Genomic DNA, 14237 nt, shown 5'->3' with positions numbered 1-14237 from the left:
TTTCCATAGCTATTACGGGTTATGTGGCCAGTGTAGACACAGCCTCTGTGTTTGTTTTCAAAGGCTACCTACTGAAACAACACCCCAGGCAACATAAAACAGTAACAAGGATTCTAAAAAACCCAGCAGTCCCCATGATTTATCCGTGTTCAACAGAACTTAATCTTTTGGCACTACTTATTTTCTGCTTTAGGGAGATGTTTAGATGAACAAACCTGTCACTGAGGATAAGAGTCAGAAGTTCAATTTTGCCATTCTCATTTGTAGCTCACACATAAGCAGAAAAATTAAAATAACCACAAAGAAACAGTAGGTTTATTTTGCTGCTATCAAGACAATATTTCACATTTAACCATGTCATTTAAGCAATATTAAATTAACTTACAATGATGAAAGTGAGTTATGATGCTCTGAATATAGTTGGCCCATAATATTTTATGTAAATGTTAAGAGATACAAATATATATCATTGATTAAGTTTATTCTGCATAATATTAGTGATAGACAACTGAGATGTACATCTTTATGATCATTCAGGTTCTAAAATATATTCATGAATAATGCATGGAAAACATCTGTCAATAATTTAAATGTCTTTGACTGCACATTCAGCAAATGCTAACTTTATGAAATAAATTAACTTATAATAGTTACTATAAAATGTTTTACACATAAAATATACTGCCTCCTACAAAAATAGAGTATATTACCAATAACATTTTATATGATGGCACACAATACTTCCTTTTAATAACTACTACAGGAAGAACATGGGAAATATTTTAGTGGTCATTTAACCTATATTTGGGATATATATATCGTGAAGCTCTCATTAAAGAAAAGTATTTTCCATTCTAGAAAAAAATAATTACATTGTACTAATTTTGCAGTTAATGACATGAGTAATTATTCAAGGGAAGTGTAACATATGTTGTATTAAAAAAGCATTTGATACTCACAAATACAAATTGGTATGTTTGCAGACCACTGGTTGTTCTCCTGGCACACAATGGATTTCTCTCCAATAAGTTCAAAACCAAACTGACACTCAAACCTTAAAATATCTCGATTGGAAAATCCATCCCCTTCTCTGATACCATACAATGGTGTTCCAGGATCCCCACAGCTTTCCTTTTCAATTTCTGTTGAAATAACAATAAATAACAATAGCTATCAAATTTATTTTTAGAGGAATCAAATGTTTGCTCCATAACCATACACTCATACCTGCAACAAAAGTATATATCTTGAACAAATGAATATGACAGTACAGTGTTTACTATTAATAATAATTCATAATAACCCTAAGTATCATTTTATGAAATTGTTCAAAAATAAAGAAGGGGGAAAAGCCCGCTCTGCTTACTTTCTCACAATTGTTTTGTTATTATACTTTTAATCATTATGGAGTCAAACTTAGAAACCCTTGCTCACGAGAGCAGTATAATTTGTTTTGCAATAGTACCTATAAGTCCCAACATAAATTGGGGCCCTACTGTGCTAGGCATTGTACAAACTGATAGAGCATCAAATACTGTTTAAATAGACTAAATAGAGTGAAAGAAAGTGAGTACAGTTATCTCATTTTACATCTGGGGAACCACGGTATTTAGTTTAAGTGAACTGCCCAAGGTCACACAGGAAACATATAACACAGGCAGGAATTATACCCATATCTCTGGAGTCCCACAATAGTGTCTTAATCAACAGACCACTTACCCTCCCTATGTACAACTTGTGCACTGATGTCACTGAACCAGTTCAGGTTAGTAGGGACTAATAGCATAAAGAATAAATGTGTAAGATTGGGTTCAACAGCAGTTCTAGATATATAATATGTATGAGCCTTGACCATTTCCCAAAAGTTAGCAGCATTGAAGATATCCTCTAGCATGACCTCTTCCCCATGAGCAGGGGTAAATGTTCACCCACTTATGTGAAAATTGCAATCTCCAGCACCCAACCAAGATCGCAATGGGAGCTCAGTGCTGAGCAAGGGGATTCTCTAAAGCTAGGGAGTGCTTAGGGTATGGACAGTGGAAATGTACTAGTCCTCCCTCAACCCCTAGAGGGAATAGAGCATACATTTAATGCAGCATGAGTTGGTATTCATTTTCTCATGACTCTTCTCCCTACGCATCACACACACACATTCTATGTTGGGAATCTCTAATTTACAGGGGGACCTATGGGGAATTCCATGATTAGCAGTAAAATCATGATTTCTTGGTTGCATAGGCCCACTGAAGTAGTACTGCCCTGTGATAAGAAGCAGAGGTTGGAGATCCCAATGCTCTTTGCACATGCACAAACCTTGGCCTCTTGAAACAAATCATAGAAATAGTAAGACTGGAGACAAAACCACTGCCTACTCTACAAGGGAGCATGTGGGAGGGGAAAACCCCCCTGATAAAACCAATCTCAAGAAATCTTGGTAAGGAGATTCTTGTACCATGATGTAAATGGTTTAATAATTTTGGGAATATGCATATTAAAACAATGGTTATTGTATACTGTTCTAATAGGCATATTCTCAAAGTATTACACCATGCACATCTTGGCAACATTACATCTATATGAACTTAAAGCAGCAACCATTATTTGGATCAAATGACCGTTTTTTAAGTGTAGTAACTATGTGATACTGAAAATTTGATTTTCCTAAATAGAAGAACTGTCTTTCATAATGTTGACTATTTAATATCTGAATATCAACTGCTACCCTAACATTTTAAAGAAACTAGCTAGCTGTTTATGCCCAGGTTTGAGAAAATTTTGAGGGAAAATCTAAATATCTTTTATTTAAAATAATAATATTTCTTCTATAATACAGGCAGTCCCCGAGTTACGCGGATCCGACTTATGTCGGATCCGCAGTTACGAACGGAGCTTTTCTCGCCCCAGAGGACGGCAGCGGCAGGACGCCCAGATGAGCCGCGGTCCCGCCGCCCGCGTTCTCCGGGGCGAGAAAAGCTGCTCCCTGTCTCCTTGGTCTGCTGGTCAGACCAGGGAGATGCGGAGCAAAGCCATGGAAGACACCCGCAGCGGGACAGCCCAGGCGCACCGCAGCTGTCCTGCTGCGGGCGTCCTCCGAAGCTTTGCTCCCCATCTCCCTGGTCTGACCAGCAGACCAGGGAGATGGGGAGCAAAGCCTCGGAGGCCGCCCGCAGCAGGACAGCCGCGACGCACCTGGACTGTCCCGCTGCGGGCGTCCTCTGCGGCTTTGTTCCGCGTCTCCCTGGTCTGCTGGGAGGGGGGGGGGCGCAGCTAGTGCCCCTTCCCCCCCAGCAGACCAGGCTTTTCTGGGGTAGAGCTGCTGGGGCGCTGCTGGGTTGGTCCCGCAGCTCCGCTCCTCGGCACTACTGGAGCAACCCAGCAGCACCCCAGCTGCTCTGCCCCAGGCGTCCCCAAGTCAGCTGCTGCTGAAACTGACCAGCATTTGACTACAGTAAGCCCAAGGCAGAGTTGCTCTGCCCCCGGCTTCCTGGAATCAGCCGCTGATCAGTTTCAGCAGCAGCTGACTTGGGGACGCCTGGGGTTCTTAAGTTGAATCTGTATGTAAGTCAGAACTGGCATCCAGATTCAGCCGCTGTTGAAACTGATCAGTTTCAGCAGCGGCTGAATCTGGACGCCAGTTCCGACTTACATACAGATTTAACTTAAGAACAAACCTACAGTCCCTATCTTATACGTAACCCGGGGACTGCCTGTATACGTATATTGCTAACATCATTTGGATGTTTTTGCCCTGAAAACATGTCTGGATCTAACATTTTGCATGAGTACTACCATTGAACTGAGTGGAACTATTGACATCTATCTTTACAGGAGTGTGTGTGTGTGTGCGTGTGTGTGTGTGTGTGCATGGGAAAGGCTATCTTGTAGATTTTCTTCTATATTCTCACTGTGTCTTTTTAGACCATAAACATTACAGGGTAGGAACTCTTCTAGTTTTTACCAGAGCACAGTGGATTGTGGGTGCTATCAGAAACACATAAATAATAATAATAAATATCCTTAAGAGCTGGGTCTGGAAATTACCCATTTTAAAGATCTTGATTCCCTCTTCCCCTTCCCCTCCCACTTTCACTCCGTTAAAGCAGGTGTATCTATAATAAACATAAACCATAAGCAATTTTGACTTCATATTATAATTCAAAGTATTTCCTAAATAGTTGCTTTATACCCTATTTACCGTGTTCTATTTCATGAAGGGGAGGGGAAATGAAATAAATTAAACACCATGTGATCTGGTCACTTGCTATTCATATAATATTGAAGTGTGGGGGGTTGATTCAAAATGCAGGTATTAGCAATAAATAGTGAAGGTTCCTCTCCATACACATAACTCCTGTACATGTTAAGACTGAGTCATAATAAAAACAAGCTCAGGAAAATCACCCTCCTTACCAATTGCTGATGATAATGGGGAAAATAAAATAATTCCACACAACAAACGAACTACAGATTCCTTATGGGCCTGGAAGTACTAGAATTTTGCCAAGCTGTGGTGACAAGCATTACTTGATGCTTATTTAAGGAGTAATATAACTCGAACTATTTATATCACTACAAGTTTTATGTGTGAAAAATATTTTTTACCACTTGACAAATTATTCTGACAAATTTCATATTGTTCCTGACATTCTCCTTTGACTACTTTCCCCAAATCCACAGAAACCTCACACTGTGCCCAACTAGTGTTCTCATATAATTTCAGCTGTGGTTTACATCTATCTTCTTGTATTCATTTCCCTTTTGTGATGGCATCTTCGTCCATCTTTAGGTTTCACCTAAATAGTAAGAGTTTTAATGGAGTTTGCAACATCTAATAACTGAGTTTTAAAATCTTGATCAGGGTTGCTGCTGTGAGCGAATTCACCTTGATTCTCCTCTGCTCTCCCTTTGATGTCACTTCAATATCTGAAAGAGTTAGAGCAACCTGCTTGGTCAATTCTGAGAGTTCCCAGGAAGTGTCGGCATAACAAAACATTTAAAAAATGTTATTTCTTCAATGCCATATGGCTGTTCCAGTTCATTTTTAATATTTAAACTTTAAATTTGTACTATAATTTATTTTATTGTAAGATTAAAGTGTGGTGTGTTTAAACATTCCTTTGGGGGTTTTTTTTACACACATCATAGCAGTGGTTAAATTAGGTTGAAATTGAATGCAATTTTGTATCTCTAGCAGGAATCAGAGACAGATGATTATTCTTTATTAGTTTTAAATCTTTGTTAATGGTATGCAGGTTTTTTTGTGTGTTTGGCAATAAACAATCTCCATGAATAACCTCTATACCTACTGAGCTCCTTTCAGATGCTCACAGTGTGAACATTGACTATTTAGTTAATGGTACTAATTTAGTTGAAGTCATTGAAGAGATAAATTATAAACTTATGTTTCTTGTATTTTTGGATCTACCACACTATCATTTTGTTCCGCTCTCCTAGGACCCTCATCTATTTCATTGTCCTGTACAGAGCAGAAGTTATGTGCCTGTTGTTAACCTCACAGGTACAATTTCAGACTTACAGAAAACTACAGTATCACTAAAAAGAGAGAATGACAATGACTCACTTCTTTGTAAAATCACATTAATTCCTGCATTGCAGACAATAAATGTATGATTGTTATAGTAGACAGAAAATCAGTTCTAATTAGGGCTGTTGATTAATCCCAGCTAACTCAGAAAATTAACTAAAAAATTAATTGTGGTTAATCACAACTTTAATCCCACTGTTACTATAATTCTGATTGAAACATATTAAATATTTCAAATTTTTCTACATTTTCAGATACATTGATTTTAATTGCAATATAGAAATATTTGCATTCTAAAAATAATAAAGAAATGCAATAGTATTTTGCAATTTATCTCATACAAATACAGTAGCACAATCTCTATCATTCAAGTACAATTTACAAAGGCAGATTTTTGCATTGCATAATTGCACCCAAAACAAAACAATGTAAATCTTCAAATAGTAAAAGTCCACTCAGTTCTACTCCTTGTTCAGTCAACTGCTCACACAAACAAGTTTGTTTACATTTTCCAGATTTGTCATTCATGTGTCTCTTTATGCTTTAATTACTATTCTAGAAGACATGAGTCAATGATGATAATAGGTTTTGTTCAATAATGATCCAAACCAGTATGGATCAATGCATACTCATATTCATCATCTGAGTCAGATGCCACCAGCAGAAGATTGATTTGCTTTTTTGGTCATTCAGGTTCAGTAGTTTCCTCATTAGAGTTTTGCTCTTTTATGATTTCTGAAAACATGCTGCACACTTCAGTCCTTTCTGATCAGGGCCAGCCCCCAACATTTTGGCACCTGAGGCGGGGAGCTCAAATGATGCCCCCATGCTCCCTCGCTTGGGCCAAAACTTTGAAAGATCTCAATTCTGCCTTCTTCCTATTCTGCTCTAGAGCAGAGAGTACTTATGCACCAGCAGCAGACACAATTTTCTGCTCTCTGGGTCCTAGTGTCACCCTTCCTCCCCCTCTCCCATCCCCCACAGTCCGGCACCTAAGGCAGCTGCCTCAGTTCGCCTCATGGTAAGGCCAGCCCTGTCCCAGAGTTTGGAAGACATTTGCGATTCTTAAACATTGGGTCTTGTGTTTTAGTTATTTTTAGAAATCTCACTTTGATACCCTCTTTGTGTATTGTCAAATTTGCAGTGAAATTGTTCTTAAAACACACAACATGTGTGCCAGGCATAATCTAAGCTGGCTATAACTTGAAATATATGGCAGAATGCAGATAAAACAGAGCAAGAGACAGACAATTCTCCCTCAAAGGGTTCAGTAGCAAATGTAATTGGCACTTTAATAAAAAGTTTCATCAGATTTGAAACATGTTCTTTGGAATTGTGGCCAAAGGGATGGGCATACATCTACGTGCCTATCTAGCACATAAATAATTTGCAATGCCAGCTACAAAACTGCCATCTGAACACCAGATCTCACTTTCAAGTGACATAAACAAAAAGTGTGCAGCATTATCTTCTGCAAATAATTTAAAAAAACCCAACCTTTTTTGAATGATTGGCTGTACAAGAAGTGAGAAAGTGAGTGGATTGTAGATCCTAAAGTTTTACTTTGTTTTGGTTTTAAAAGCAGTTCATTTTTATATATAATTCTAGATTTGTATGCTCAAGTTCATGATAAAGAAATTGCACTATTGTTTTTATATTAGATGAATTGAAAAATAGTGTTTTTGGTTTTATAATGCAAATATTTGTAATAAAAATAAATATAGTTAGCACTATATACTTTGTATTCTGTGTTGTGATTGGAACCAATATATTTTAAAATTTAGAAAATATGCAAAATATTTAAATAAATGGCATTCTATTATTGTTTAATTTCACAATTAATCACGCAATTAATCATGATTTTAGTGGCATAATTAATTTAATTTATGTTTAATCGCATGACAGCCTTTGTTCAAGTATATAATTCTTTGTTTTATTAAGTTCCCTATTGATATTTTCTAAAATATCAATAACTTAGTATTTCCATCTATTTAAAATAGACATACTAGATCTGAAATAGGAATGAGTGTACCACAGTTTGAGTGCAGGAGGGCATTCTCTGGACTTCCAGGAAAAGGGTAGCAGTGCTTTACAACAGTGCGGGGGGAGTAAGAAGGTCAGAACCTGGAAAAAGGAGACGGTAGGAGTCTTGTGGTGATGCTGACTCATATCTTTGGAACAGAAGTGTGGAGAGGTTGAAAAGGGGCAAACCCAAATGTGAGAAGCCCTTAAGTTGCCAAATGCTTTGAGGCCTTAGGAGTGGATAATTTCTCAACATTCCATAGCCTATGGAGCAGCAGTTATTTCAGGAGGATGGGGTTCATCTGTCAGCCATGGGTGCTGGTAAGTTTTTGGCTGCTACAAAAGACAAGCATGGGGAGATGTCTGGGAACCCAACAGGGGTTTGGAGAGGAAGGCAGCCAAACTAATTGCTGGTGCCTTGTTATGGCAGACATCCAGTGCAGGTACTCCACAGGGAAGGCATTCAGTGACTAGATAAATGGTTTTGTAAAGAACTTAAAAAAGCAGGTGCTTGTTAAAATAATGGAACAGATGGGAGAGGGTTGTGGCTCCTATGACCAGTATATCAGGGAGTTAACCACCCATTCTTATAGGCTTTAACTCTCCTATGAAGGGAGCAGATGGGAAGATCCCAGCAATGGGATGACTGAGGGACCTGGATGAAAAATGAAGGAAGGCTGGTCCCAGATAGATATTGACTGAACATTGAGTTACCTGCACTGACACCTAATAATAAAGTTATGGATTGATTAAATCCTTGTCAAATGTCTCGTCTTTCTTTTGATATAGTTGGACAATTAAACCATGTCTCCAATGTTAAGTATTTTCAAATATTCTATCAGTCTATGGACACAGTTATCTACTAATTCCTACTTAGAGAAGGGAGCTGGTGAGCCAACGTCTACTGTATTTACTGTTGTTGAGGATCACAAGATTAATTCACTCCCTAAAACTATTTTAATTTTTACTTACAAAACTCAGGTAAGAATCTCCCTCAGCAAAGGGATTCTTTCTTTCGAGGCCATAATATTATGGTATTTTTTTATGTTACTCAATATACTAATTAATAAAGGGGAAAATTTATTCTGTATTACTCAGATAATATTGATTAATACAGAATTAAAATGTATGCTACATGTGCTATACCATTTTTGTCCTCAATTTTAAATCATGAATGTACAATTGTGATACTCTTTATAGGATAACGATACAATAAAGTAACTCACACCTGAATCATATATTCAAGCCTAACAAAGGTCTGATATTTTGCCAAATAACCTACTACTGAACCTGTGAACAGTATTTAATCATTTTTTCTGCATCCTTAACAGATCTTTCTAACTGTTCAAATGTTATCTTATGTTCTTTAAGGTACATATTTTTGAAAGGGAAGAAATAAACAGTAACTCCTCACATTTCAGACCCCAAAGAGTGACCTATCCTTCCTCCAAACCCTTTTGTCTAGATTTCTAAACACTTTGAAAAAGCCTCTTCTAAACTAAAACACTAATGAAGTTAGACATAAGATGTAATACACTATAAGGTCACAAAATATACTTAGTATAAGAACAGATGTTTCAATTTAGCCACTAAAAAGTGACAAAAACATATGCAAAGGATGTGATGATTTGTTTCCTTTGTGTCCTCTCAGGCAATACCTCCTGGTTTAAGATTTAAGGTCCCATCAAAGTAAGACCACTAACCCGTGTATCCCTAAAATCAACATCTCCAAGATTGTTTTGGACATGTTTATTATTTCTGAGCAAGCTATGTATTGTCTGGCTATGCCAAAAGAGAACAGAAGATATTTGACATGATTTTAATTAGGCCTCAACTTTATTATTATTTGTCTGGGGCTGCCTAGCAGACCACAGTGTTCAGTGCAGATAACCTCTGTATTTTTGTCCAAAATCACCCAGAGGGGCCTTTTTCTAGCTCTCCCTCTATTTCTATTCTTGTCCCTCCAGGAATTCCATTGCTGGGATCTTACCATACCCGGGGTGAGGAGCATCCAACCTCTCCATTTGTTTTTCCATCCCAGTATTCTGGACAATCCTTTGCTAGGACCTTAACATACCAACCTTGTAAGAAAGGATAAGGTAGGATATAAGAATGGAGTGTTAGCTCCCTGCTGTACCAATCATAGGAGACTTCCAATGCCCTCGTTCATTCCTTTAATGATTTTTTAAAAGTCCTTTCCAATACATTTATCCAGTCACTTATGGAGAACCTAAACTGGACATCTGCCTTACACTTAACTAATAAGTTGCAAAATATGTCCTATCGTATATCATGCCATGCACAAACGCAGCCCTTCCCGAAACCCACTATGAGGAAGATGCATCCAATACGATGTAAGGGAAAAAAGGATAGGTAGCATAATGACTAAAGCAGATGTTGAGCACACCTGGGCTGTGTCTAGACTGCAGGGCTTTTTCAAAAAAAGTAGCATTTTTCGAAAAAACTTCACCTGCGTCTAGACTAGTCGCGTTCTTTCAAAATTAAATCGAAAGAATGTGGCTTTTCTTTCGACGGCGGTACTCCTCATTTCACGAGGAAAAACGCCTTTTTTCGAAAGTGCTCTTTCAAAAGAAGGCGTTCTTGAATGCAAACAGAGCTTTTTCGAAAGAGAGCATCCAGACTGCCTGGGTGCTCTCTTTCAAAAAAGTGGCTTGCTTTTTCGAAAGTACTGCTTGAAGTCTAGATGCTCTTTTTCAAAAGAGGCTTTTTCGAAAGTATCTTTCGAAAAAGCCTCTTTCGAAAGAGGCTTGCAGTCTAGATGTAGCCCTGGTATTTACCAGTTAAACAGGGAGACAAGATGCAGCTTGCTTCAGTTTTGGTCTGTTTAAAGAGGAGGTTCCCCACTGTGTCGATACTTTTCAAACCCTGCATTTCTCAGGTGATGAGTGAGCCACAATTTGCCCCTTTTTCAGTAACTTTCATGTCTCCCTCCCAGTCTCGCCATAAAGCACTGTTCCCTTCATTTGGCCAAACTAGCCAAAAATAGTTAATCTCATAATATTCCCTAATTCATGAAATAAAGGGGAAAAAATACCTTAAGCATTAGAGGAATAATAAAAATCTATGGCCAAATCACTTTTTATAATATTTCTATTAAGCTAAAAGTGTTCAAACAAAGACTTTTGTAACAAAAAAGGTTATGGAACAGTTGAATAATGTCACATATTTATGAAAAGATACTTTTACTAACAAAACTTAAGAGATTTTGGTACATCAAATTACAGTATATGCAAATATATTAATATATTTAGACATGAAGTATAATGACTAAGTGTACCAAGTGTGAAGTTATACTAGAAGACAATATTACTAAGAATTTGCACTTGTGTTGCTAATGTTTTTAAGTTTCTAGGACAATGCTTAAAATAAACTAAAAGATTCAACCATTTGGAGTTAACATATGGGATATTATAATAACTTGGAAGTTGTCTTCATATTAGAATTAAATTGAAGATGATTTATTTTGGAAGTGGAATGGAACAACAGTCTTTCTACTCTTACAAGAAAAGAAAAGAAAAGAAAAGAAAAGAAAAGAAAAGAAAAGAAAAGAAAAGAAAAGAAAAGAAAAGAAAAGAAAAGCCTTCCGAAGATGATTACCAAGTTATCTACTTTATATTTGAAAGAGTTTGTCTGTTTCTTCATGGAATCCTCTTAAATGGTAAGAGCTAGGACCACCAAATTTGGCATACAGTTTCCTTTTACCATAATTTGAAGCAACATAAGGGTTTGGTTGTGCCAGGAAAAATGAGATGTGCCTAGAATGGGAATGCTTGTCATAGATTCACACAGAAAGGATTCAGAAGCAGGCAGTTAAAAGGGGTTGGCTGTGGGCTGGTCTCTCCCACCCCATCCAGGAATGCCCTAGTCCTAAGCCTCCTAAAGGCACCGTTTAGGTAAGGTGGGGAGGAGAGACGGGCTGGACCTCCCCCCAGATTTGTATGGGGACATTGCTGACTGTTCCCCTTCATTAGTTAGCAAGGGAAAAGTGCTCAGTTTACTGCATTCTTCACTTTGGCTGGAGAGTGCAGTGGGGAAGGGGAAGGCAGATTAGCTGTGCACTTTACTCTCACACCCTGACAGTGACAGGGAAGAGCAAGCAGTCCTAGTACTAATCTTTGGGGAGAGGGCAGTGGAGCTTTGACTTTGTGCTGCAAAGGAAGTCAGAATTTGTTTTTGGAAGGTGTAATTAATGTTCCCCTAAAACACTGAACTCATGGGAGTTCAGAACTATTCCATAGAACCACACTCTTGTACTAGACAGAATTCTTATTTGAAAAATACCAAATTAATAAACGTAATAATTTCCATAGGTATTATTAAGATAGCTTGATTCTAAATAAATACCAGGAAACATTATACTTGAAGTAGGAATGAAATAGAAATTTAAAATATCTGAAACTTGTGCTTTGTGGAAAAATTTCCCAATATTTAGGATTTTAATCTGAAAACACTGTAACAAAAACTGATTAGGTGCTGATTTCTACTGCATGCTTTCCCCTGCAACTGTCAGCCATTTGTTTACAGTGGTCATATGACTTTTAGGCTTCTCTCAGCTTATTTCTTTTGTCTTAATAGATCATGTATCTTTCTGCTTAAAGTAACTGATTTTAAATTCAGTATAGATACTCCACATGGAATGGGTATAGTGATAAGATAAAATGCATCGGGAAAGAATTTAAAAAAGGTATGATTTAGAGGTACAAAGGAATAAGGTAATGCTCTGATGGATATAGCAAGAAGTCAGTCCCCACTTTATATCCCCCTCTTAACTCTCATATTAGCAAGGTTGCTGAGAACCCTGCAGAAGGAAAGTGGGACTGAAATAAGAACAATGTGCAGGTGCCAGTTCCCTGACTATATGCCAATAAATATGGAATTACACACACTGTAATTTTATCTGCCAGGTACTCCCAGGTATTTAAGAATAAAAGTTGTGGCCAAATTAAAACTATACCCCAGTGTCTCCTGTCCTATATAAATATTTGTTAGCCTATAAGGTGTTGCAGGACTACAATATATAAACAGTATCATGAGTTTTCATGGGCAAAACCCTCTTCCTCAGATGTTTCTGAGCATCTAACTGCTATCATTTTGTAGGTTTTAATGTTAATTTTAATTAATTTTCTATTTGTATCATGATATATTTACCAGCAAATTATTTTAGAAACTCAATTTTTAATCCAACTAGTGTAGTTTTCATTAGGCAGAATAGTTTAGTGCTAAGGACAATAGTCTAGGAATCAGAGACCTGAGCTTTAATAATGACCCAACACTTAATTGGTGTGTGACCTTGAGCAAATCTTTACCTAATTGTCCAGATATAAAATGGAATAGTAATGTAAATCCACCTTTGTAAAACACTTTGAGGTCCTCAAATTAAAGCTGCTTTAACAAATGCAAAGGGTTTGTTGTTGTTATTTTGTAATCTATTATTAGTAGTAGTAGTAGTAGTATTAAATGACGATAAAATCATAATATGTCAGTTAGAAGGAGGTTGAATTCCGCTGTAAAGAAAATGCTCTGGTTCTGTAATACACAAACATAATAGTAGACAAATTACAAAATTAAGTCTGAATAAATAGTTGAACTATAGGTGAGCCCTCTGAAGATGTAATAATAATATAAAAAGAAGGCTTTGGTAAGCCACTGACATAAGAAGTAAAGCTAATGGAGAATACAGAGTACATTGTATTTGTAGCAGCATTTCTTTTCTTTTCTTTTCTTTTCTTTTCTTTTCTTTTCTTTTCTTTTCTTTTCTTTTCTTTTCTTTTCTTTTCTTTTCTTTTCTTTTCTTTTCTTTTCTTTTCTTTTCTTATTTTCCATGTAAGATTTCACTAAATATGATACTAACATAGCTGTAATTGTCATTTTTCTATAAGAGTATGGAATGAAAATAGGCACAGTAATTTTTCTCATTAAATGCTGGAGCAACAGCAACTTAGTATAGTCCCCACAAATCTATTGGGACATACTTGACCACAAACTACAAAACACCATTCTTTTGAACGAACACTACATGTATTGTCATGGATCAATATGAAAACTAATTAAAAAAAATCAAAGTAAAGCTATTGAAATACATTCCTTTATAACATTTTTTTCCTACAAAATACAGGAGACTATTTGAAAAAATATTGCAAAAAGGTTATCATCTGTAATGTTTGTAACTGCTAGCGCGCTTTCAGCTTTTGAAGCAACCCATCAAATAAGCAAAGAAAACAAAATAAAACAAAGTGCACTTTACAATTCTGGGTGCAGAACGTACCTGAAAGAGTAACCTGCCCTGAGAATGCTGTGATTTCAGAATGTGTCTCATCTGCACTGGCTAACTGACCTGTGCACCCCTTATTATATATCCTAGTAATGCATAGATTGTTTATTAAAATATGCATACTGTGCCAATGTAAACCACATGTAACTTATGCAGGGGCAATATATGAATTCTTGATCTGTAGTATATGACATACAGGTTAAATAATATGAAAGAAGTGGATTTTTTAAAAGTGGAAAATGTAATTTTTCATATAGAATAAAAATAATTAAAGAGGAAGGTTTCTTGCATATGGGTTATCATATCAATTTTCATGATGGCTATGTTTTTGTTTTTAAATCTGAGATTGTTATTTCCGTTTTGGAGACTAGTGAATAG

General features: G+C 36.8%; 1 protein-coding gene across 2 annotated transcripts in view; it reads right to left on the bottom strand.

The window, feature by feature from the left end:
• CSMD3 (CUB and Sushi multiple domains 3) overlaps positions 1-14237 on the bottom strand; it is a 1180750-nt gene that overhangs the window by 509611 nt on the left and 656902 nt on the right. For both annotated transcript variants that reach the window (XM_075920204.2, XM_075920205.2), the window contains one exon: positions 960-1142. In XM_075920204.2, the coding sequence (XP_075776319.2) occupies positions 960-1142 (183 nt within the window). The remainder of the gene's footprint in view (positions 1-959; positions 1143-14237) is intronic.

Source organism: Pelodiscus sinensis, chromosome 2 (assembly GCF_052426305.1).
Source record: "Pelodiscus sinensis isolate ZL-2025 chromosome 2, ASM5242630v1, whole genome shotgun sequence".
Lineage (NCBI taxonomy): Eukaryota > Metazoa > Chordata > Testudines > Trionychidae > Pelodiscus > Pelodiscus sinensis.
Note: the sequence above shows the minus strand (reverse complement) of the source record. Positions and strands in the feature narration are given on the sequence as shown.